This window comes from Peromyscus californicus, unplaced genomic scaffold, assembly GCF_007827085.1.
Source record: "Peromyscus californicus insignis strain IS unplaced genomic scaffold, ASM782708v3 Scaffold_8__1_contigs__length_139910024, whole genome shotgun sequence".
Classification (NCBI taxonomy): domain Eukaryota; kingdom Metazoa; phylum Chordata; class Mammalia; order Rodentia; family Cricetidae; genus Peromyscus; species Peromyscus californicus.
The window spans coordinates 74,981,721-75,008,834 of NW_026294606.1; the positions used below are offsets into that span (position 1 = coordinate 74,981,721).

At 38.7% G+C, this 27,114-nt stretch overlaps 1 protein-coding gene across 10 annotated transcripts in view; it reads left to right on the plus strand.

Annotated features, from left to right (window-relative positions):
• Myo3a (myosin IIIA) overlaps nucleotides 1–27,114 on the plus strand; it is a 193,919-nt gene that overhangs the window by 82,265 nt on the left and 84,540 nt on the right. For 9 of the 10 annotated variants that reach the window (XR_008215713.1, XM_052728082.1, XM_052728087.1 and 6 more), the window contains 7 exons: nucleotides 5,676–5,775; nucleotides 8,746–8,862; nucleotides 10,099–10,203; nucleotides 10,298–10,381; nucleotides 15,728–15,930; nucleotides 23,184–23,282; nucleotides 23,370–23,484. Coding sequence is in view for 9 of the 10 variants with exons in the window: in XM_052728082.1 (XP_052584042.1) it covers nucleotides 5,676–5,775; nucleotides 8,746–8,862; nucleotides 10,099–10,203; nucleotides 10,298–10,381; nucleotides 15,728–15,930; nucleotides 23,184–23,282; nucleotides 23,370–23,484 (823 nt within the window). In the remaining variant the exon portion in view is untranslated. The remainder of the gene's footprint in view (nucleotides 1–5,675; nucleotides 5,776–8,745; nucleotides 8,863–10,098; nucleotides 10,204–10,297; nucleotides 10,382–15,727; nucleotides 15,931–23,183; nucleotides 23,283–23,369; nucleotides 23,485–27,114) is intronic. The other variant, XM_052728086.1, reaches the window with a different exon arrangement.

The window sequence follows — 27,114 nt, forward strand, 5'->3', positions numbered from 1 at the left end:
TTGCTCTACAACAATCAGCTATTAAGTCATAAAAGACATGAATAAAACTTAAATGCATTTACTGAATGAAGCCAAACTGGAAAGTGTTATATTTTTATATTATTTCATTTTGATGGCAATAAAAATACTGGTAACAGTCAGCACTAGCATAGAGGAAAAGAATAGACAAGACAAAGAGAACCATTCGGAGCTGTTAACTCTGTAAGACATCATAATTGTGGATACATGCTGTCATATATTTGGCAAAGTCTATAGAATGTCCTAGAACCTGTTACTAACCCTGCTGTGAAGTATGGGCTTTAGTGATGATTTACCAGTGTGGGCTCACTGATTGCAAGGAATATACCATTGTGGTGTGGAGGTGTGTTGTCAGTGATGAGCATGTGCCCTCATTGGGGCAAAGGGTGGTTAGGGAACCTCTGTACCTTCCTTCCAGTTTTGCTATGGCTTGCTTTAAAAAACACAGAGTATCAATAAAAAAGAATAGAAACAAACACTCTTGAAGCACATCTGTTTGGAGTGGGCTCACACTCCTTCTAGGACCCTGGCTAATGCAAGCAGTCAGTCCATGGCTTCCCTCCTACCTCAAGCCACTGATTCCTAGTCACAGAGCCTACAGGCAGGTTCACAGTGGACTGTGAACCTGGACCATGAAACTACCCTAGTTACTCTGCTCGGTCACAGATGCCTTCTAACTTACTTTCAGTGCGTTTGTCTAAAATAGCATCTACCTTTCGTACTTTCAAGGTCTATTGATTGCCCCCTTTTTTCCCTCTTTTTTATTTAAGAAAATTTTCCACTCATTCTACACAACAACTGCAGATTTCCCTCCCATCCCTCCTCCCACGTCCCCCAAAGTTCCCCCCCAAACTCACCCTCCATCCCCTCCTCCAAAAGGGTAATGGCTCCCATGGTGAGTCAGCAAAGCCTGGTACATTCAGTTGAGGCAGGACCAAACTCCATCCCCCTGCATCAAGGCTGAGCAAGGTGTCCCACCATAGGTAATGGGCTCCAGAAAGCCAGCTCATGCACCATGGATAGATCCTCATCCCACTGCCCGGGGACCCTCAAGCAGACCAAGCTACACAACTGTCTCCCATATGCAGAGAGCTATAGTAATAAAAACAACTTGGTATTGGCATAAAAACTGACACGTGGACCAATGAAATCAAGTTGAAACCCCAGACATTAATTTACACACCTATGAACACCTGAATTTTGACAAAGAAGCCAAAACTGTACAATAGAAAAAAGAAAGCGTCTTCAACAAATGGTGCTGGCATAACTGGATATCAACATGTAGAAGATTGCAAATAGATCCATATCTATCGCCGTGCACAAAACTCAAGACCAAGTGGATCGAAGACCTGAACATAAACCCAGTCACACTGAACCTGATAGAAAAGAAAGTAGGAAGTAGCCTTGAACGTATTGGCGCAGGAGACCACTTCCTAAATATAACACCAGTAGCATAGATACTGAGAGCAACAATGAATAAATGGGACCTCCTGAAACTGAGAAGCTTCTGTAAGGCAAAGGACACAGTAAATAAGACAAAACAACAGCCTACAGAATGGGAAAAGATCTTCACAAACCTCACATCTGACAGAGGGCTGATCTCCAAATTATATAAAGAACTCAAAAACTAGACATCAAATCCCCCCCCCCTTTTTTTTTTTTTTTTTTTGGTTTTTCAAGACAGGGTTTCTCTATGTAATTTTGGTGCCTGTCCTGGATCTCACTCTGTAGACCAGGCTGGCCTCAAACTCACAGAGATCTGCCTGGCTCTGCCTCCTGAGTGCTAGGATTAAAGGTATGTGCCACCACCACCCAAAAAGCCCCTATCTTTACTAGAATTCTAACTATCTATCACAGCATACAAATGTATTTTCACCTGATTCCTCACCTGTTCCCATTTCTCTCACCTCCTGGGGAAAGTCCCATGTGGCACGAACTTCTAAAGGTCTTATAATAAAAACCCGGAGCCAAATATTAGAGTAAATGCTGAAAGATCAGAGAGACAAAGGAACAAGCCACTAGAGACACTTCTCCTCACTACTGAATCCTCAGGCCAAATGGAAGACGAGATCCTATCTCCATGAATCCTCTGATTGAAAGCCTCTGAATCCTCAGCCGAAAAGTTTCTAGTTCCTATCTCCTCACACCTTATATACCTTTCTCCACCCAGCTATTTCACTTCCTTCCTAGTGCTAAGAATAATGGCATGTGTGCTTCCCAAATACTGGTAGCAAAGGCATGAGATCTCAAGTGTTGGGATTAAAGGTATGTAACTCCCAAGTACTGGGATTAAAGGTGTGTGTCACCACTGCCTGGCTCTGTTTTCTCTCCTAGACTGAATCAATCTCATGTAGTCCAGGATGACCTTGAACTCACAGAGATCCAGACAGATCTCTGCCTCCTGAGTGCTAGGATTAAATGTGTGTGTCACCACTGCCTGGACTCTATGTTTAATCTAGTGATTGGCTCTGTCCTCTGATCCTCAGGCAAAGTTTATTTGATACACAATGTATCACAACAGTCTCAATTTTTCCATCTGTGATTAAGCTCCCAGCTTGTTTCTTGGTCTTTCCGTGGGGCTTCCTGCAGCACATCATCAGGATTCTCCTTTCTGCTGGACCCATATTGTTTTCAGTTTGTGAAGTCTTGTATGTCCTAAGTTGTTTATTCTAAGATGTATTCCAATTACACCTTACTGTCATCTTCTCCAATTGAAATTTAAATGTGCAGAACTCTTCTTCACTTACATTGTATTAATCTCTTGAAAGTAAGATGATCTAGTTATCCCGTGACTGCATTTCACTGTTCTGTTTTTCTGGATCCTTTAACTCTATTGTTTCCTCTCTTTGAAATGCTTTTCTCTTTAGTTTTCGTGACGTCTGACTTTTTCCTGTCTTCACCATCATCACACTCAGTCAACAGCACCATCCTCACAGTGGATACAGAGAACACAGAGATTTGAGAAATGTTAAGGGGTTAAAGTGATGTCATTTGGTGATGCAATTGACATGGGTGAGAGATGGAGATACCTGGTGTGTACAGTTAGATGGATGGTCAGTGAGGTAGGAAACACTGGATGAGTTTCAGACTTCTTAAGGAGAACCATGATTTGTTTCTGGATACTTTGGATTTAACCACTCTTGAGACACCTGTATTTATCACAGTCCTGCCCTTCTCTGACCTCGTTTCCTGGGCTTCCACTCAAACACTCTAGCCCTCCACCTTCTGTGTATAGCAGATCACCACTGTACCCTAGATCACCACTAGGGAACATGCTCTACATGTGCTGTTCTTTCAGAACTATCAGCCACCATTCACCCACACACCTACAGACACTCCTGCACAGGTTGCTGGAATCCTATTCCAACTTAAATCTAGATATGAAATCTTAGTACCCTACTCAGTTCACCAAAATGGATTCAATTATCCTCTCCTTGTCATTTCTGTAACAATTATATTGTTTTAGTTTTGACACTTGCTATATGCTCTGTGTGGTTTTTAAATATTAGTGTTTATATAATTCATACAATCGAACTTGGTTGAGTAGAACAGCACTTAGTTCAATGCCTTCAACATAATGAGGTATCAATAAGTATGAATTGGATTGAACTACACACTTGGATTTGTGTTCAAACAACATAGATAGGGGGAGGTTCAAAAGAGTGTGATGCTGAAAAATCTGTAGATCACTTTTTTATGTAGATTTTGGAAATAGCATAATTTAATTTTCATATAGTTCTGCCATATAGCACTTGGCATGTAGAAAAATCTGACAGATCAGTGTATACATATTTTAAAATGACTTGATGCTAGAGACATGAAGTTGGCCAGAACTATAAATAGTCATGGTTGAGGAGATACTCAATAATGCAAGAAAATTGAAACATTTTGGATAGTCTTGTGAAAAACTAGGTCTTCATTTTTAAAATACTCAGTATTATACCTTATCATTTAGAGGATGTTTGCCTACTTAAACACTGGAACATTTAATTTATTTCAGCAAGCATATTATCATGTTAAAGACAATAATGAAAGCCACCAGTAATCTTCCACATCTTTGAATCCACAGATGAGAATATGCATGAAACTAGGTTTTCACACTCTGGTAGAAATTATGAGCATATATCCACTTAACTAAATGTGAGAACTTCACTTGGGTATTCTGTCAAGTTTGCTAATGATTCCATAGGCCAGTTGTATCTAGGTCTACCTGTGAAGGATAAGTGGAATTTTCCCACACATTGATGGGAAACAGTTCTAGGTAGGGAAAACAGAGAGGGTGTAGTACAGAGTCCTTAAAATACCTAGCCTGTTGGAGGATGCTCTACCTAGAGATGGGCAGTGACACTAAAAGTGCTACAATGCTGTGAAGGCCATGAGTTCCATGCCAGGAAAATTTTAAGTTTTTCTATAGACTATTAGGCACCACCTGGGATTATTAAGCATCATAGTAACCACATTTTGCCTAAGTTTTTTGACAGCCAGTACCAAAAGTATCACAGAAAATTACTTCACAGAAAGGCAGGCTGGGCCTCAGCCAGCTAAATATCGACCTTCTGCTCTTCACCAGCTGTTCCTTGTCATTCTCCAGCAAGAGTTTTTATGCTTAATGGACTCAAAATAATGGATGAAAAGTCTAGAGTCTGTCCTCAGTTAATTGGATAATTGGATTTCTTTTTCCATTTTTTAAAAGAATATAGCAAAACAAATTAATCTTTTCAGATAATAGGGGAATGTACCAGTTGATACTTTCTGGATTCAGCAAATGTGGGGGGAAACTATGCACAAATCCTGCTAGAGGAATCAGGAAGTATCCTGCATAATTTCTTTCCTGTTGAGCAGGCCTTACATCCAATTAGGTAACTGTTGGTTACCACAGAGATGTAAGTGCCACTCTTGTACCCTCAGGTATAACTTGACCTGCTGGCCATTGTTGAGGATGATGGGCATTACACCTGGATAGGACTACTGATTGCTTTCCTTTCTTAGCAGCTTGCATAGAACCTTCTGGATCTACAAAAATGCCATTGAGTTTGTTTTGAAATGGCTATCTACTGCTTGGCATAGGACTTACCATTAAGTGTCATTAATATACTCAATGACACTCCATTGGAGGAAATTGTTTTTTCTTTTGCTGAAAGGTGTCAGTTTCAGATAGCTTCTTTGTTAGGAGTGAGAACCTTGGGGCCAAAACTGAAATCATTTTTCTACATACTCATTTAATATTTCAAAATTTCTAATGTGTATTTCTATTAAATTGAAAATGACTTCTACCACCAGTGGCCTAACAATATGTCAGAAAAAATCAGACATCATGTGAATTCAGGTGTTCCAAACTCATCACCTTGTAATAGTTTCAGTCACATATAAGAATGTCAATGATACCACATATTTTTAACAAGTTTACATCCTTTCTTTCCCATTTCAAATGACTCAAGAAGGGTTCATGAAATGATGACCCTTTGATAATTTGTGAGGCACTGTAAGTTTAATATGTGTGTTTTCCTAATGCAGAAGAGAAAACTAAAGATAAAATATGTATTTTCTAGTAAACAACAAACAGCACAGAAGAGTTTTTCAGTCCCATGTGTATGTAAAACTTACTTCCTCACTGATCAGCAATAAGTTCCTAAATCAGAAATATATTTTCTTCACAGACATGAACGTATTCATACCAAGAAAGGAAACTTAAATAGATCTCTCATTTCCAGTCTGAAGGATGTAGATGACTTAGCAACCCTAGATGTTTTGGATGAGGTAAGAATTGAGTTAGATTAAGTTTAAGCATTCTAATTTTTTTTTTACAAAATTTAGAATTATTTATTGTATTTTATATGTATGAGTGTTTGCCTACTGTATGTCTGTGCACTGTGTGCATGTCTGGTGCACAGACATGAACAGAGGAGGACAGAAGAGGGCATCACTTCCTCTGGAACTGAAGTTATAGGTGGTTCTGGGTTGTCATGTGGTTACTGGGAATAGAACCTGGGTCTACTGTAACAGCAACAAGTACTCTAAATTTCAGAGCCGTCTCTCCATTCCTTCTAGATTTTTTTTAAAGAACTGCTGTGTACAAAAGATTCTTTAAATACCATCTGTAATATTATATATGTTCTCTCCCACCATGTGTGTATGTGGGTGTGTGTACATGCACATGTTTGTGTGTGTATGTATTTCTCTCTGTGTATGTGTCTCTTTCTGTATTTTTTGAGGCAGGGTCTTCCTATGTAGCCCTGGCTGCCTTGGAACTCACTATGTATTTCAAGCTGTCCTCAAACTTGCATCAATCCTCCTGCACCCACCCACCCATGTGCTTGAGATTATAGGCATGAGATACCATGTCTGGCTCATGTCCTATCCACAAAAAACACAGAAGAATGGCATTCAAGAAGGTACACACTAAGAGGCCTTCATTACTGGCAGTCAAGAGCAGAGTCACGCTGAAGACTCTTGACCTGGAGAGAGACAGGGTAGGGTTTATAAAGCCCCAGAACAAATGACATCATACCAGAGGTGGCCTGGTGATAGAAGTTTCCAAAGCTGCTGTTAACAAAGGTTTTGAACGTTCAGTTGATTACAGCAATGGACTGTCTGAACCTGCAGGTGTTGCTTGACTAGAATGTTCTGTTCAGCAGGATGTGGTTAGCCGCGCTGGGGAGAGGTTGGGTGAAGGGCACAAAATGGAGTGAACTAAAGCAAAATAGGATTACCTTGGTCAGTTTAGTTCATACTTCGTCTCTTCTTATCTCTTCTGTCTTTAAAATATCACATTTCCACCTTTCTGGCCCCTTACCTATTTTTACAAAGAAGTGAGGTCTCCTAAACATCAGTTATTGGGTTACAAATGTTTCTTCTCAGTCATTTCTGGGAATCTCAAAGGTATGATTTCCTCATAAGAGAGTCATCTCTACTTTCTCCTTCCTCTGCCAGCTCTCAGTGGCAGGACACAGAAGCCCGAGATGCCAGAGCGAGGCTATTACCCATGGTTCTCCTCACACATCACAAAGCTTGTGCTCACACTGAGGACATTTCATTGTGCTTGAAACTCCTTGTTCTTGTTGCCTTAAAAGCATTTCAAACATTCCTTGTGAAGGTCCAAGCCAGTAAACCGCCTGCTCGGCCTGTCTCCCCATCCCTCTGTATTCCAGATAAATCTTGTCATTAAAGAAAAAAATGGCTCCATTGAGTACGGGATAAGACCTCTGTCCTGTCTGATCAACAGCACTTTAGTTTTTAATCCTTTTGATTAAAGCCTGAGCATTTTACTCAGAAATTCAGCAAACCCAGAGACATTCTAAACAGAAGCAATCTGCTGTAGTTTGCATCCGGAATGTCCCTTTGAGGTCCACTGTTAAATGTTTGGTCACCACCCTGTGCCTCTATTGGGAGACAGTGGAAACTTTAAAAGATGGAGCCTGGTGAAAAGTCTTAGTCCTTGGCCCCAAACTCCTTCTCTCTGTGTGATATAAATGACACATGTTTCCACCATGATGTATAGCTCTATCCAGAAGCAAAAGCAAGGGATTGAATACCATCCCAAGCCTCCAAAATAATCCATTTTTTTATGAGTTGTGTATCAAGCATTTGTGGAGAGGTAATTAACACAGTCATTCAGTAAATTCAGGGTAAATAAACAACTTTCTCAAAGTAACCCCTCAGGATCATTACAGATCTTGAAATCAAATAGCATTTGTAAGGCAGAAATTGCTCTTACCTTTCTGAATCCTTTCCTATCAAATCACCCAGTACTGTGAACACCTAGGCTTGTGAATTGTGAACATTTCACCAATCATGTTATTGACCAGTGTATTAATATAGTACATCTGTTGTCTAGGTTTTATATTTTTGTCCTTTTGAGACTTCAGATCTTTTACTTTTATTTTGTGTTGTGGACTGCCCGTGATGGTTGCAGCACTGTTAAAATCAATTCATACAGTCATGTGATCAACTGGAAAGGTTACTTTCTGAATTTTTTACTTCACATGCCCTAAGCAGAAGACACAGCACCATTACATCACCTCGAATTGTAATAAAATCGTGCACACTTTCCTCTTTCCTTTCTAGATTCTACTTTATCTCGCCTACTACACTGATTTATTTCCTTGAAGGCTATATGATATATAATTTAACATAGTGTATGTAGATATAATATACAAGATATAACTGGCAACAGTATATCCTTTGTAAAGTGCACTTGAGACTGGCATTTCAAGTGGGCATGGCAGTGCATACCCTTAGTTCCAGCATTCCCAAGGCAGAGGCTGTAAGAGCCCTGTGAGTTCCAAGCCAGACTTTCTGCATAGTGAGACACAGTGAGGCCAGCCAGGGCTGCATAGTAAGACCGTATGTCAAAAAAATACAAGATGTTTTAAAAATGATATTCCTCTTTATCTCTCCAAACCAAAAAAAAAATTACCTTTCAAGTTTACAAGCATGATTTACAAGCAAGGTTTACAAGCATGACGGCATTTTGTTTGCTATTAGTATCTCTTTCTAATCCTTAGTCAAGATTCCAGATATTTTTTATTAATTCCTGTTTAGTTTTTAAAGTGTAGTTAAACACGAATTATTTTCTTTTCTTCTCTTCTCCCTATCCCAGACTCTTCTTATTTATCTTTGACCACTTGGGGTCCTCTTGTCTCCCCATCCTACGTACTAGGATTCAAAACCTGTGCTGCCATACCTGACTGAAACTGACCTGAGGGAAATTGTTTTATTTTGCTGCAGAACACAGTATCTGAACACCTTGAGAAGTGTTATTCCAGAGATCAGATCTACATCTATGTGGGAGACATACTCATTGCACTTAACCCTTTTCAGAGTCTGGGTCTTTATTCCACAAAGGTATGCGTGAGGCTTACATTCCCTTTGTACCAATAACTCTAGTAGTCATATTCTTAATTTAAGTGGATGCCAGCGAAAATATTACCCAGCACTTGGAGAAAACTGTTACATATTTATCACTCAAACAGACATAGACATAGGAAAAATATATGAAATCAATATAGGTACTGATTACGGTCATTTTTTCCCCAAAAATATATGAGATTGTGAATTACATGCAGTTTTGCTAGTAATAACCTATCCCCAAATGATGTCTAAAAATGAGTATACTTAATGTCTGTTTGCAAATTGAGCATTGGAGAGTCAAAACATAGTTATACTGTTTGTATGTAAGATACATATGGCTGTAAAATTTGTCATTGTAAGATTTTGAATTCCTTTTAACATGTTAATTGGTTCATTACTATCATACAATGTATGCTTTATGAGTAAAAGTGTTTAATTATCAATTACTCAGCCACTAAAGCTTTAAATATGGAATTAAACAAGACTATTTTTCATTTTTAATTAGACCTATTGTCCTTTAGCTATCTGTGTACTCTAGGACATTATTTAATATTGTGCCTAATAGCTCATTTAAATGCCAACCTAAAATGTACAGGATAATGATATGTTTACCAGCAATGGCCCAGGCTATTAAAAAACAAGATTAGAGTTAGTCAAATTCTGCTATCAATTAATTGTACAATTTCACAAAAATCAAGTGAGATTATGCAGACTAAGTCAAGGTATGGGGAAAAGGTGTCAGATGTTAAACATTGCCATATCCAAGAATTAGTCAAAAAATGACCACTGATCCTATTCTTTGTAAAGTTTTTCATGTAAACAAATAATCACATATTGAAGCCTTAAGTTCTACTTTGGAAATAGCATGTAGAATCATTTAAATGCCACCACCCTATCATGCCATATTATATCCCATATATGGGCTGGCTCATATATAGATATAGATAGATACAGATATGTATACACACTATATATATATTATATATATTATATAATATTTATTCCATATTTTATATATATTCCAATATTTTATATATATTATATATAATATATATATTATATATATTATATATATATGAAAAGCATGTGTGGATAATGTTTTACTCAGATTTTTTTTAAAACCTTTTGCTTCCAAAAATAGAACTCTATATGTAAATAATCTGCACATTAAATAAAAACAGACACAAGACAAAAAAAAAACTCTATAAGGTTTATTCACTTTGACTTCAGCTTTCTAAGTTGTATATTGGAGCAAAGAGAACTGCCAACCCACCTCACATTTTTGCGATGGCTGATTTGGGATACCAGTCTATGGTCACATATAACTCAGACCAGGTAAGGCAGGCTTCCCACATCCCTTACTTTGTTGAGAGCCACTGAGTTTCCTGAGGATGCAGTCCTCTCATGGAGTCCTTTCTTTCCTGTGCAGTGCATCGTTATTTCTGGAGAAAGTGGTGCTGGGAAGACAGAGAGTGCTCATCTTCTGGTTCAACACCTCACTGTGCTTGGAAAGGTAGAATTATTTTTTTTCCTGTTCTAACAGAAGTATTTGTGTATTTCAAATACCTGGTTATCTTAGTATTCATTAACTCTCGTACTTGATAATCCATGGAAATGATGAAACACAATTGTTATGAGTTTTAAAATACATTAAATGGGAGGGAGAGAGCTCAGTGGTTAAGATCATTGACAGCTCTTCCAGAGGACCCAGGTTCAATTCCCAGCACCTGCATGGTAGATCACAACCTTCTGTAACTCCAGACTCAGGGAATCCAATGTCCTCACCTAGCCTCAAAGGTCACTGCACACACATGGTACATAGCCTTACGTTCAGGCAAAACACCTGCATGCATAAAATAAATAAATATATATTTATTTAAAATGCATGTGCCCTCTTCTGGCACTTCTCCAATTTTCCTCACTCTTAGGTGTCAAGCCTTTATGTGTCATTTCCTCTCTGTAGCCTCAGTGCACTAAGTGAATACTTCAGTAACCATATTCAGTTACAGATTAAAGCTCAATCATGTCATGTATAAAGCACTAAAAAAAATAAGAACTGTGTAGATTTAGATAATACAAAATCTGAAGGAGATTAAAATGTAAAAAATAAGTAACAGGTGCACCATGCTTGTAGACATAACTAATAATTCCTAAAATGCTAAACCTCCACGAAACCATCTTCAGATTCAATGAGATTACAATAAAAATCATAGAAGTGGGGGTTTTGCACAGCAAATTAAATGTTATCTTCATCATCATCATCATCATCATCATCATCATCATCATCATCATCATTTGGCTTCTCCCCATTCACTTTGGCATGTCCATTGGCGTCATCCTTGTTCACCTCACATTCGGGCAGTCATGCTGGTGAGACTTCATGGATGTAGCTTCTGACGTTACTAGGAGACACAACATCACAGAAAACTCCCTAATCCTCTGGCTCTTATCAGCTTCCTGCCCCCTCTTCTCTAATGTTCCCTAAGCCTTAGGTGTGGGAGTGTTTTGTAGATATGTCCACTGGGACTGGGCTCCACCACTCAGCATTTTGATGGGTTGTGGTTTTCTGTAACGGTCTCTATCTGCTGCAAATAGAATAGAGGCGTGAGTACCACACTTATCTGTGAGTGTAAGGACAAACGTTTTTATACAGTTGTTAGGGATTATGCTGGTTTAGTAGCTTAGTGGTTGCAGATTCTCCTCCAATGATGATGTCTTCGTTTGTACTGAGAAGTTAGCTAGGTTTCCAATACCAGGCACGGTTTCTCTTCTGTTGAGTGGGTCTTAAGTCCAACTAGAAAGCTGTTGGTATGTATCCCACTTCTGTGCCCTTCAGGTTATCATGCCATGCTGGTCGTTAATGTGGTTTATAGGCATCATGGCTGGGTAGGACTGTTGGTTACCTCCTTCCTTTGGAGGCTTGCATTGTGCTTTCTGGTACCATGAGAGCTAGTCCTCAGGGAAGAGGCATTCAGGTCATTTCCACTTCAGACACCTCTGGACCCTGTTTCTCAAGTGCATGATGTCCTTAGCAATGGAGACTTACCTTCCACTTCTCAGGGGGAAACCAAGGACAACAACAATAGGCTGTAATGTTTGGGAGTCTCTTGAACAGCCCTGGACAAAAAGTCAAAAAAGAGCTTTTCATGTCTGGTGTTGAGGTTTATGTTAGGTGATCTTTGGCTCTTGAAGGGAGCACCATCAACCCAGAAGAGGAAAGTTCGTTAAAACTATATATATATATATATATATATATATATATATATATATATATATATAATTATGTGTATTATAGATTTTTTTAAGGTAAATAGTTAATAGTATGAATTCTTGCAGCTTTTCAGGCTTCCTTATTGTTATTTTACTCACCTCCTTCCTTCTGTATTTACCTCCTTCTCTCTCTAAAAAGGCTCCCTTTTTCCATTTTGCCTATCAGATAACTGTATCCTGCTGTTCCCCCTTGCCCTCCTTCCACTTCTTTAGAAGTAGTTTTTAATGAAAACTAGCAGGCCGAGTCGAAAAAGTTGGTATGACAAGGCAAAGGAACCATAACAACCAAACAATTTTTAAAAAGAACAAGGTTGGAGCACTGTGTCCTTTGTTCTTTCTGACTTACTACAAGGTTGTAGCAATGAAGTGTGACTTTAAGGAATGACAACAGAAAGACTCATGGAACAGATTGAGTCTACACATATTTATTTTTTGTCAAAGATGGTTAGTCAATTAATAGATAATTTTCAACAAATAGTGTTGAAGAATTGCATGTGCCCCCGCAGACACATCAACCTCAGTCTGAACCTCACATGTTATAGAAAGTTCATTCAAAATGGATACTAAATATAAATGGAAAACCACAAACTATAAGCAAAATAGTGAAGTTTATTGTGATCTTAAATTAATGAAAGACATCTTAGATACAACGCAATACACAATTCATAAAAGGAAAACTTTGATTCTACCAAAATTCAATTCCTATTCGCTAATGTATTGTTAAAAATTAAAGCAAACACTGACATAAGCCTCATCCAAGAGAAAATGCTAGCAAATTACATGACTAATAAAGATATAGAAATATGAAAATGTCTTGAACTCAATATTAAGAAATTAAATGACAAGAAATGACCACCTCCAAAAGTGTCATATAGATGGCAACTAATCAAAAGTTGTTCATTCCTCACCTGGAAAATACAAATTAAGACTTCAGATACCTTAAAACGCCTATTAAACTGGCTAAAAACTGTTTTTAAGAATCTGAGAAGATGAAGTGTTGCCAAGGACCTAGAGCAGCTGGGACTCTTTTCTGTTGTTAGTGTAAATGCAAAGTGGTGACTGGTATCAGCAGTAGGAAGACATCACAATCACTTTGGAAAATGGCTTTCATGCTTCTTAAACAGGGAAACTACATTTGACATGCAATCCAGTAATCCTACTGATAACTATCAAGAAAATAAAAATCCATGTACATACAACTATTTATAGTGACTTTATTAATAAGCTCAAAAATTAGATACGTTATAGGGTTATGATTGCCCCTCAGTGGTAAAGTACTCACCTGCAAATTGTTAAGCACTGGATTCTATCACCAATAACATAAGAAAACAAAAAACTTGTCTGATACATACCTAATGTCTTAGTTATGGTTTCTACTGCTGTAAAGAGACACCATGATCATGGAAATGCTTATAAAAAATATTTAATCAGGGTGACTTGCTTATAGTTCAGAGGTTGAGTCCATTATCATCATGACAGGGAGCATGATGGTGTATAGGCAGACATGGTACTGGAGTAGTAGCTGAGAGTCCTATACATTGCAGGCAACAGGAAGTCAACTGAGACACTGGCTGGTATCTTGAGCATAGAAAACCTCAAAGTCCACCCCCAAAGTGACACATTTCCTCTAACAAGACCCATCCAACAAAGCCACACCTCATAAGAGTGCTACTCCCAATGAGATTATGGGGACCAATTATATTCAAACTACCAGAGCTAACAACCTATATATTACAATAGACTGAAGCCACACAGCCAAAAGCAGCTGATCACCTGAGCCCAATTTATTTTCAAAATTATGCAAAGAAAGAATTCCATGTTTCTGTTAAAATTCAGTGAACTTCCTCCATCATATCCTGCCACATGTGTTGGTATAGCATCAAAGTGATGGTTTCTTCTGACCTCTGCCCTCCATTCCCATGGCCCCTCAGGGTGGTGCTGTCACCAAGGGTCTCATGTCAGTCCCTTCCTGTCACCATGCCATTAGCTTCCTGCTACAATAAAGAACATTTTAAGGGGTTTGGAGGACATTGAAATGAAATATAAAATGGAAAGGGGGACAGTGTGATTCAGCCTACTAAGATATAAGCATAGAAATTAATTGACACAGGTGCTTTCTGCAAGGGCCCTGCTAATCTGTCTTGATTTCTGAGCCAATAGAGGTTTTCAGTACTAGAGTAGATGTGTGTGGATGCTTCTCTGTAGATGTGAGCAAATTTGTTAATTTAATCTTTACCTTGTTCTAGATCTTAACATGGGATTTGATTGATTGAGTGTGTGTGTGTGTGTGTGTGTGTGTGTGTGTGTGTGTGTGTGTGTGTACTCAGAGCCAATTCTGCCCTTGTCTAGTCTTGTTTTTTTTTTACTTTTGTCCTTGGTAAAGATTTAATAGATGCAAAATAAGATGCCTGGTGGATGGAATTTTCCTTTGCAGTCCTCTGGTCCTCACTTAGCAGGTCAAGGCTATTTAATATGGGTAGATGACAATACTCTCTTGCCTTGTCATAGGTAGAAGCAGCTCAAAAAAATGTTTGACAGAGTCAGTTTTGTCCCAGTGTCCAAGTTCTCTTCTCTTGCCCCTTACTGCTTCTTTATACTTGAAAATCTTTGTATAGCTTCTCAGCCTCACTATGATAGCCCCTTTAATCAACTCAGATCCAGCACCTCCTGTGTTCTGAGTACTACTATTCTCTCTCAACTTGAAAACATCCTCACCCTTAACTCAGGTGGTCTCAGCAAGGTTCTAAGCTTAACACTGAAGATAATCTCCTTTAGCTAATTTTCACCAAGATGAGAGTGACTTTTACCCCTGACCCTCTAAGGTAGTGGTTCTCAACCTGTGAGTCACAACCCCATTGGGGGCTGCATTTCAGATATCCTGTGTATCATGTATTTACATTATGATTTGTAAGAGTAGCAAAATTACAGTTACGAAGTAGCAACAAAATCATTTTATGGTTGGGGGTGACCACAATATGAGGAACTATATTAAAGGGTTGCAGGATAGGAAAGTTGAGAACTATTGCTCTAAGGGGACAGGATGTGGACATGCTTTTCTAAGAGATGGTGTGAGATGAGTAGGTGGGCAACCAGGCAGGCTATGACCTAGCTAGCGATTCCATTCTTACCATCCACTATGATGAGCTACTCTAACTGTTTATGACTTGTTCTCTCCACTTCTGAATTTACAAGATAGCTTTATTCTCTTACTTTCATGCTTAGAAGCATCTGTAGACACAAGGAACGTAGATTTGGTTTTGGAAAGGATTAGATGTAGTCCCAGGCCAATATCTATGTTTAAAGTGAGAGGGTGCACGTTATACATACTGCCTATAGGATGTGTTTTCAGGCTGTGTCATACACAGAACTGTATATATGTCTCTTCCCCTGTTCCTAAGAAAGTGAGTGAATGCATGTATGAGAGGAGGTTATGGGTCCCATTGTAGCATCTGGCAGTGTACCAAAAATATGCTCATCTATGTTTTTGTCTTTATATAAAGTACTTATCAAAAAGAGGCATCTTATTAGAGACTAATTAATTTTATACTGCTTTTTCTATCTTGACATCTCTATTATCTCTATTACCCAGGCTAATAACAGAACCCTACAAGAGAAGATTTTACAAATGAACAATTTGGTTGAAGCCTTTGGCAACGCCTGCACTATTATAAATGACAATTCCAGCAGATTTGGAAAATACTTAGAAATGAAATTTACCTCTTCTGGAGCTGTTGTAGGGGCACAGATTTCTGAATACCTTCTGGAGAAATCTCGTGTCATTCACCAAGCCATGTAAGTGCATATGAGACACACCTTAGTTTCTGAGTAATATGTGCAAGAACAGTGTTATATAGCTAAAGCTCTTTCTAACTCCTCAGTTTATTGATAACCTACTGTGTGTAAGGCACTTCCTATTGGAGGTAATCAGACCCTTCACCAGTGCTTTATTCTCATGTATATTAGGATCTGATAGAGGAACTAATAAATAACCTAATAATTTTGCTACTACCAAGGAGGTACTGGCATAGTGGAAAAGAGAAAGCAGGAAAACCTTATGTCTCCAGGCAAAAATCAATGAGCAACTTAATTAAAAAGAGTGGACTCTGCTTCTCTTTTAAATACAACTATCTTTCTTTTTCTAAATAAACATAGATATTTGTATTTTCTTCTTCCTGTGTTTACATAAGAAGGGCCAAATAAAACATTCAGGAATGTTCAGCTGTAGGGCTATTTTTATTACTAGTTGATTTTAAGTCATCAATATGACTCATGTTGTTTTGATATTTGATTGAGTGAGTTCCTTTTGGCAGTTTGTAACTAAATGACAAAATCTTTTCACTGTTTAATGACTTTAAAATATCCTTGATATTCTTACGAGGGAATTAGAGTTACCTGTTGGATTTGTACCCTACTGGTTTTATTATCTTTTATTTATTCTTCTCTCATGCAACACATCCTGACCGCACCGCCACTTCCCCCTCCCTCCACTCCAAGTGTAAAGTTAGAATCTCCCATGCCGATTTCATGTTAAACACGCCTTCATTCCAGTAACATGTCAGCTAAATTTATAGGAACGTCAGCTCTTGTTGATACATCTTTCATGATGCTAAGGATCAAATACAAGGCCTTGTGCATGCTAGGTGAGTTCTGTACAACCCAAACCTGATAAATACAATTTTACATGGTGGACTTTGGATGGGTGAGTCTACCCAGAGTATGACATTTAAATTTTAAGACCCTCATAGAATCTTGACTCTGTAACTTACTGTATATGTGATTCAAGGCAGTTTACTTAACATCTCTGGATCCCATTTTTTTTCAACTTTAAGGTAGAAAAACATTCATGCATCCCTGTCCATTAAGATAGTTCTTGTAGTAGAGGATTTAGCATAGTGAACGATACCTAATAAGAATGCTGTCAGTGCAGCCAAGGACATCTGTGAGTGCAGCCCATCACAAATCACAAACATACTTAAAACATTGTGAGGTGTTTTACAGATTCCATTTTGTAACTTGATTGTATAACATGAACTTTGTAGATGACACTGTTGTGTCCCAATGTCAAAAGGTTGGGCATGCCTGAACACCAGTAAAGGTTATAATGGCCGTGTTGATGGTTGCAAAGACTGGAAACAGCATCTAGTGAATTGAAGATATTTAATGAATGGCAAATGGCATTACTGATGTGTGAACAAGGCCCAGAATGATGTAGGCTCATATGTTTGCCACCTGGACATAGAGGGACCCACAGTCTTACACTTGTATATATACAACCATACCTTGGAACTCTTTATTCTCTCAAAGCAGTTTTAGCCTCACCTTCAATGGGGTGAAGAACTATGTGAGAATAACCTGCTGATATTTCAGTGGGGCCACCATGTCGCACAATGTCAAGGCACATCATTCCCGCATATTATATGGAATTATGGGTCAGAACATCACTCATCCTGAATACCATGAGACTAATACCTTCTGGAATTACACACTGAAACCCTGGGTTTGTAGCCATAAAAATAATCCCTTAATGATTATTCAAATATTATGTGTTCAAAAAACAGCACAGTTAGGATAATATTTAAGGCATGCTATGTATTCCCATAAACTTCTTTGTCTCCCGAATGACCTAAGAAACTATTCTAGTTTTACTACATTACTCATAGGGAAAAGCACTTCAAAGGCCTCAATTTGCCGTTGGGTTGAACTACAACTCAGATGAAATTGGAGCACCAATTACTTTGTAATTTCTATAGAATAGCTTTTTCATTTTATGCGTATTTTTATGATCCTATTTGTCATTTTTACTCTCTTAAGAATTTGCTTACAATTTTACACATGGATATAACATTCTGTGATCAAAGCCTCCCATTATTCTCTCTTATCCCTTTCACTCTCACCAAAGTCTTTCTTCTTCCCAGTGCCCCTCCAGTGTTCATGTCTTGTGTGTGTATGTGTGAGACCCACTGTGTTTTGGGTTGCCTGCTTAAGCATGAATGAGAGTCATTTGCTTCAGTGGGTGCAATGTTCTAGTGTCTGCACCACTGAGGAATAGGATTGCCCCTCCCCCTGCATCCTTTGAGTGTTTATAGCATTATGAGCCCTGTAGCAAGGCAGAAAGTATAGGTGGGATAAACAGACAAGGAGAATTCTGAAAAGAGGAAGGCTGAGTCGGGAGACACCAGCGAGCCACCCAAAGAGCAACATGTAATGGGATAGAAGTAAAGCCATGGAACACGTGACAACATATAGATGAACAGAAATGGGCTGAGTTTAAGTGTAAGAGCTAGTCGGCGGTAGGTCTGAGCTAATGGCTGAGCAGTTTTAATTAATATAAGCCTCTGTGTTTACTTGGGGGACATGAGTGGGAAAGATTTGCCCGGACCGCGGGCCAGGTGGGACCCAAAAACATTCGTCTACAGGGGAGCTTCTTATGTGTGTTTTGGGGATTCAAATTTAAATTCTCATGCTCATACAGCAAGCGCTCTTCCCCATTGAGCCTCTTCCCAGCTCCGTAGGTATGTTTTTTTTTAATTATGAATTTCAGTAGACTATCAGTCATGATTATGAAGAAGAAAGAACAAGTTCAAAGGGTTTAACTGAAAACCCTATTTACAAAGATATAATATGTATCAAAGAATCAAGAATGAATGCTTAGCCTAGGCTGAATAGTTAGTCCAGATTAACAAGGGCAAAAAACCATTTGTACCCCAAGGCTTTGGGGACCAGGGGAAAGAAAGCATCACAGAGCCTGAGGACAGCCACAGCTGAGAACGGGGGCTGCCTGTAGGCCCAGAAGACTGCATCCTCTACCTAATAGACTGTGACTAGATAGATCCTTCACTTACCTCCTCTCTCCACAAGCCAGAGAACAAGGGATTCGGGTCCTGCAGTCTGCAGAGCTGAGTGCTGGGAGTTGGGGGTCATAAACAAAGCAGAGAGGCTTGGAGAGCCAATCTGGGAAGCAGGGAGGAACCAGAGCAGACATGTATCTTTTTTAACGAGCCTACCCTTTCTTTTAAGAGGATTGATTTTTTTCCTTCCACTTCCTCTGCCTGGTTCTGCCCGCCTCAGTCTCTGACTGCTTTTATCTTTAGAGTGCCTTTGTCGTGATGGCGAACTAATAGCTGTGACTTAAGCCCTTTGTTAAATGCAGGCGATTTTAAGGCAAGATATTTAAAAGGAGGCTGCTTGAGAGAAAATGAGCACATTGGAGACAATGCTGGATAATTCTCATAAATATAAATTATAGCTCTATCTGCGAGTTTCCTTCTGTTGCGACTAGAGTTCAGCAAGCATTGATTGCATGACTCTCCCACATCAGCCCTTTACAAGACTCCCTAAGAGTCATAAACAAACTGGCAGGCGTGTTCTCTTCTGTTATGGGCCAGTGGGGCACTGTGCTAAGCACATCACTGCCTTTGTGTCTCTTACTGGCTGTATTGTCTCTTTCACACAAGAGGAAACAGACTGAGAGAACAAGCCAATCAATGCCAAAAGCTGAAGTTTGAACCTTGTTCTCTGGGTAGCTTCCAAGCCCCATATTAATTAATTAATTAATTAATTCACTCATCTACTTGATGAGTATTTACTGAATGTCTATGTGTGCTACATACAATACAGGAGACTTAAAGATAACTAAGATTTAGGGAGGGCGCATTAGTTCATGATTTCCTAAGAATTCTTTGTGCCTTGATTCAAACCCATTGTCATTCAGTCTAGTCTCTTAGGAAAATGAGAGATGAGTTCAGCTGCTGAGAATGAGATGGTAAATCACAAGGAGAAAGATGGAAGAGACGTGGTGCCCATGGGGAAGAAGTTCTAACTGAACAAAATAAAACTGATAATACTGTTGCTGTATGTATGTGCTGTGGAGCTTTGGTTATGCAAAGCCTTATCATCAGCCTTCTGGCATCTTCAGCAAAGATTCAGAGGTGTCACGGATGAGTTAAACCACATTACTGAGGATTTTGCCACAGTTTAGAAGGTATTAGGAACTTTTGTTTCATGGTGAATCCTCACAGTTCAAGGCCACTGAACCCACATAAAATCACCCTGAGGGCATTCATTCATACAAGTGGTAGAGTAGAACTCCAAAAAAAAATAGCTGAGGATCAGTTAAAAAAAAAAAAACAGTAGAACTGGGGTCAGAGAAACACCATTTGTACTTCACTGAGACCCTGCATTTGTCCTGAGAGCACTGACCTGGGAACAGCATGTGTGCTATGTGACACTCAGTCTTGAAGGGCATATTTGATGTGGTTTGGGGCACGACCCGAGACAAGTAGCCTTTGGAGCTAGGTTTTTTTGTGTTGCTTTAACTCTCTGGTTGTCTATTTGCTGAAGGTCAGTGCACTTCCCGTAGTAACTCCAGGCCTTGTAAAATTATAGTCTCGGTACATGTAAACTGATAATGGTAGAGAAATCTGCTCAATTTGCGTGTCTACATTTATGAGTCACTTCACTAATTACACATTGCATCATCGAAGTGCTTTAAGAGGTGACATGCAGAGCCATCAATGTGGTGCCCAGAGAAGAAAGCAAATAAATTACATGGTGTGCTAATCCTAGAGAAGCTTTAGTGTTGGTGGTGCTGGATAGATGAGAACTGAACCAAGCTTATGGTTTTGTTCTAACTTTTAAAAAATTAATGTATTCTTTGACAGTTTCATACCACTGTATAATGCATTCTGGTCACACTCACCCTGCACCCTTCCTTCACCCCAGTAAGTCCCCCAGCCACTTTCATGTCTTAATGGTTCCTTCTGCTAAATACGAGGTGGTCTGTAGTAGACTTCTTGACGTCTCGGTGGTGTCTGCAACAAGCGACAGATGGCGGAAGGATGTGCAGGCTGGGTGTATCTCAGCGGCATAGTGCTTACCTAGCATGCCCGAGGCCCTTGACTCCATCTCTACGCTGCTCAAAATTAATTTAAGTCAAAAGGTTTACAGTAAAGATTATGTCCATGCTTGGGTCAGCAGCCAGCCTTAAAACCCCGTCTTCTTCTTCCGCTGCCTGGATCCTCCCAATTTCCTCTCCTTTCTGTGTGATACATTTTCTTCTCATAAATTCATCCATCCATTCTTAAAATATATACTTACCAAGATTTGTCATTGAGGAGTTTTCCTTTTGCTCTCTGCTGTCATTTCACAACCTCTTTGACAGCATGATTTCATTTAGTTCTGTGAAATCAGCACCCAAATATGTACGTTTTACTCTCTCCTGAGTTTGCTTTTCTGTTTTGATCACCCACATGTCTTTTACTTCATTTCAACTGAACTCATCCCACCCCTGTGTTTTTCCTGTAGTCTCTCTCCCTTCAAGCTATCCCTATACCTGTGGAAAATCTAACCTTCAAAACCTTTGCATATCTACACACATATGCTTCAGTTAACATTTATTCTAAGGAAAATTTCCATATAATGGAAGAGTAAATCATTTTAAAAGGCTAGGTATGGTGATGCATGCTTTAATCCCAAGCATTGTAGAGGCTAAGGCAGATGTATTGTGAATGCAGGCTAACTTTGGGGACATAGTCAGACCCCTCAAAAATAACAACCACAACAATAATAATATCCAAAAAGAAAATTTTCTGTCTCCATCAAGAGTGTACTAGAGAAAGAAGTAGGAGAGTTTCAAAGACCTTTCTGATATTTTTGGTAAAACAATTTATGTAGAACTACACATTAAAAAGTATGACATCTCTGTTTTCATGGTCTTCATGTGGAAAAGCTTTAAAACAAATTCTCTTGTTCAGATAAAAGTATCAACCTGATAGTTAGCTTTCATTTTCTAACTCTTTCATTGGCCCCTAAGCCCGATGGACACCACTGTGAAGTGGTGAAATTCACAGGGAGCAAGAGGGTGACAAGCTGCTTTGGCATTTATGTCTGGAGAACAATGACAGAAAGGGACCCTAAGCCCAGTCAGACCACCGCCATGGTGTCATGGAGGAGAAAATCCACAGTAGTACTGTAGTCTAATGACTCAACCACTGTGGAAATGGCTAGAGATTTGTGAAAGGTTAAGTTTTATGCTAACTGGAAGAAGAAGGAAAAGGAGAAGAATAGGGAGACATGGACATAACTCCTGGGCCTCCCACTTTTAGCCTGGTGACAATAGGAGGGATAATCAGGATTTAGGAACATCCTAAAATAAGGAAGTTGAGTAGGAAAACAAGAACATGAATGCCAGGGAGAGGCAAATCCCAGCCCTGCCTAGATGGCCACTGCGGTTATCGGGGTGAAATCAGAGCATGGTCACAAGGGGACTTAGAAAGAGAGCAATGTGAAGCCACGTGCCTCTTCCTCTGTTTTGTAGAGGGGGAATTCTGAGTAAAGGAGCAGAGGGACATGGGACCCTAAGGTCCCAACCAGCATGCTATGGAACATCCTGAACCAGAGACTCATCCCTGCTACCTTAGCTGAATTTCTCCAGCACCTGGAGAGTACTCTTCATACTTAGAAATTATTAAGAGATGCCTCACATATATGGGGAAGCCGAGCCTAATAAGGTTAAAAGATGGAGGAGATGTAGCCACTGCAGTCAGATGGATCTGGTCTGAATGCAGGAGAGCCATCAGTTCTGTGATTCTGCTTGAGATGGGGAGCACTAAGCTTTAGTTTCTTGAATATGTAAAGTGGAAAAACCATGCCTAACCCAAGGACTTGCAGAGGATAATGGAGATAATTTAGCACTTACCTCTACTTGGCAGGCTGTGCATCTTATTTCTCTTGCTGGCCATTCCTACTGACATACAGAGTCCTAGAAGTTAAACATTTCTGACTATGTCATTCCTTTTGTGTTCCTGGTACCTAGAAAAATTCCTGGAAAGTCACTCATAAACGTCATGATGTTTAGAGCTACCACTAATGATGCTGATAGTTGAAAATAATGGCATTGGCGACGCAAAGCCAGAATGCAATGTTCAAGGAAGCCCATGTGGGCAATAACAGCTGTTAATTATTCTAACAATAGTATTGGTGAGTCATTTTAACACTTAATAAATGTCCTTATTAACCATCTTCCTGAAAATGTCTTATTTTTTCAGTGGAGAAAAAAATTTTCATATTTTTTACTACATTTATGCTGGGTTAGCGGAAAAGAAGAAACTAGCCCTTTACAAATTGCCTGAAAACAAGCCGCCCAGGTAATACACCGGGTTCTACTGTGATGATGTTTTCTTTCCTGATGATGCAATTTTAGATTTTTATCCTTCCTCTCATACTTTCTTCAGATACTTGCAAAATGACCACCTCAGAACAGTGCAGGACATGATGAATAATAGTTTCTATAAATCCCAGTATGAACTAATTGAACAATGTTTCAAAGTCATCGGTTTTACAATGGAGGTAAGTACCAAAGACATTGGAACCACTTTTGTAGTATCTTTTTAAAAGTCCTCATTAACTTTGAGAATTAGCTAACTCACTAACTGGTTAATATGTTACAGGAACTATGCTCAGCGCTTTACACAGCAGTCATTCCCATTATATGTGTGTGGGGATGGGGTGGGTATTTCTCTGTATGTGTGGGGTACATACACATATGAATGCGGGTGTGTGTAGAGGCCCAAAGTCAAGGTCAGGTGTCATTACTTGATGGATCTCTGCCTGTGCTTTGAGACAGGGTCTCTCATTGGACCAGAAGCCCATCAATTTGATTATCCTGGCTGGTAGATGAACTTCAGGGATCCTCCTGCCTCCAACCCCCACTGTGGCCAAGATTGGGTTACCAGCGTACACTGCCATGTGAGGCTTTTGTATATATGGGTTCTGGGGAGGGTTTCTCATGTTTGCAGCAGGTACCTCACCAACAGAACCATCTCCTCAGCCTCAATATAAAGTCTTTTTATCATGTTTCTGATTCTTCCATAAGTGCCTAGTTATATTTTTATGTTCTTTTTAGTTACTTGAATTTTGTGGGGATAGCAACTCACATTTAAGCCATAGATTTAATTGCCGAATTTTCTTATGCTATTTAAATTTATCTGGTGTCTCTATATTTACTTCCTTTAAATTTTTATATTTCAGTTTTTTTTAAATGTTTATAGGTGGCATACAAATTATTAGATTTCATTGTAACATTTTCATAATACATTGATCTCCTTTCCCCCACTGCCCTCTTGCTGATCCCCCTCATCCCTCCACCTCCTCCCTCCTGCTTTTCCATGCCTTCTATTCCATTGTTCTCCCTTCAACCCTCACCTGCTTTCATGTACACTTCTTCTCCCTCCCATCATAGCCCTCTTTCTACATTTGTTTTTCACATGAACACACATAGGCACCTGCATGTTTATATAAATTTAAATCTAAACCCCACACGTGAGAGTTATTTTATCTTTCTGAGTCTACCTATGTTGTTTAGCATAATGACCATTCCATATCTTCCAAATAGCATAAATTTATTCTTTTGACAACTGTTTATACAATTCGTTAGCCTATTTCTTGGTTGATTTATATTTGGGGTTGAAGTTCTACAGTTCTCTGTGGAGTGTAGATATTAATCCCTTTCTAATGTATAGTTGGCAATTTTCCCCCCAATTTGTAGACTGTCTCATTTTATTTGCTGTGCAGAACCTTTTAGTGTCATGCAACCTACCTGTCAATTTATAGGGTTATTTCCTGTGAGTTGGAGTCCTTTACATAAAGGCTTTGCTGTGCCTGTGTGTTAACATGTTTTGCTTCTAGTTGTTTCAGAATTGCAGGTCTTATATCTTTGATCAAGTGTAAACTGATTTGGGGTAGGTAAGACATAGAAATCTATTTTTATTGATGTACGTGTGGAAATACAGTTCCCCCGGCATCATTTCAAGAGCTCATCTCACTTTTGACACCCTTTTTAAAAAGTAGGTGTCTGCAGCTGCTGAGGCTATTTCTGAGACCCTTGTTCTATTCTATTAGTCTATGCTTATTTTTGTGCAGTTGCCTTACAGGTTTTGTTACTGTGGCCCTGTGATGTAATTTGAGGTTTTAATGTCTTGGTTTTTGTGCTTCTATCTTATTTGTTGTTTGGGCTCATTTCTCTTTTTACGTGAATTTTAGGATTATTTTTCCAAATATGGTAAAGAATGTCAATGGGATTTTTATGGGGATTGTGTTGAATCTGTAGATTATTTTTGGTAATAGGCCATTTCACAATCAACTGTGCCCATCCATGATTATGGAGATCTTTTCATCTTTTAGCATTTTACTTAATTCCTTCAGTTTCTCAAAGTTTGCATTGTAGAGGTCTTTTACCTCTTTGGTTATACTTATCCTGAAGTATTTTCTGTTTGTTTTGCTGAAGTAACAAATGAGATTAGCTTACTGATTTCCTTTTTGCCAGATTTGTTCTTGGAATATAGAAGAGCTGGTAGTTTTCTGATATTAGTTATGCATCTTGCTACTTCAGTGAAAATATTTATCAGACCTAAACGGTTTTTTTTGTGGACTCTTTAGACCGTTTAAGGATATGATCATGTTGTCTACAAATGAGGGTAATTTTTCTTCTTCCATTCCAGCTTATATCTGTTTTATTTCTTTTTCTTGTCTTATTGCTCTTTGAGCATTTGATTGGACAGCTTTGCTTCATTCCTGATTTAAAAACAAATCCTTACAATTTTCTTCATTTAATATGTTAGTTATAGGTTTGTCATAGGTATTGTTTATGATGTTCAAATACATACCTACCACTTCTAGTTTCTTTGAGGTTTTGTTTATTCCAAGAGAAGGACATGTGATGGACTTTGTTAAAGGCCTTTTTTGCTTCTACTGAAATATAATGATTTTTCAGTGATTTCAATTCTTAAGTTCATGTGCTGTGTTACATTTCTTGAGTTGTCTATGGTGACCTGTCTTCCCATCTCTAGAATGAAACCAACGTGTTCATGGTGTACTGGCTTAGTGAATTTGGCTTGCAGAAATTTTGTTGATAATGTTCACCCCTATTAATATCTCCTTAGGGAATTTAGTCTATAGTTTTCTTTTTGTGGTTGTGTCCATTTTCAGTTTGATATTAGCATAATGCTGACTCCATAGCATGACTTTGGCAATGTTTCTATTATGGAACAGTTTGGAAAGCAATGATGTTAACTCTTCCTTAAAGGTTTGGTAAAATTTTGCAATGAATCCTTCCAGTGTGTACTTAGGGTTTTCTTTATTGGAAGAGTTTTTATTATTGCTTCAATGTCATTACTTGCTGTGGATGTGCTTGTTTTGTATATATCTTCTTGATTTAATTTTTGTATGTCATATTGTGCATGGGAGTTTATCTTTTTCTTCTAGGTTCTCTAAGTATTTTGGTGTAAACAGATGTTTCTTTCCCTCCTGCCAATTCCCAAATAGCCACTCAGAGGCTTATATTACTTATAAATGCTTGGCTGATAGTTCAGGCTTATTACTAGCTAACTCTTACATTTAAATTAACCAATATTTCTTATGTATTGCTTTGCCACGTGGCTTGGTACCTTTTCTCAGTACGGCATGCCCATCTTGCTTCTCCACATTTCCTTGTGTCTCCACTGACTCCACCTTTCCTCTTCCCATCATTCTCTCTGTGTCAGGCTGTCTCACTTAATCTCTTCTTGTCCTGCTATCAGCCAATCAGTTTTTTATTAACAATGAGCATAATCCACAGCATTTTGGAATATTAATTTTCAAGGTATTACTTACTGATCCTCTGGATTTCATTGGAATCTATTGAAATTCCCATCCCTTTCACCTCTAATTGTCTAACTTTGGAACATCTTTCTTTTGGCTAATTTATCTAGGAGTTTACCATCTTGTTTATCTTTTTTCAAAGAACCAATTCACTGATTGGTTCTATATAGTCAATATATTCTATATATTATACTTTTAGTCTCCCATTTATTAATTTCTGTCTTGACCATTATTATCTGTTTACATTGACTGCTTTGGAGTATCTGCTCTTCTTGTTTTTATAGCACCCTGGTATGCATCATTAAGTTATCTATTTGAGATCTATCTAATTTTTATAGCTAT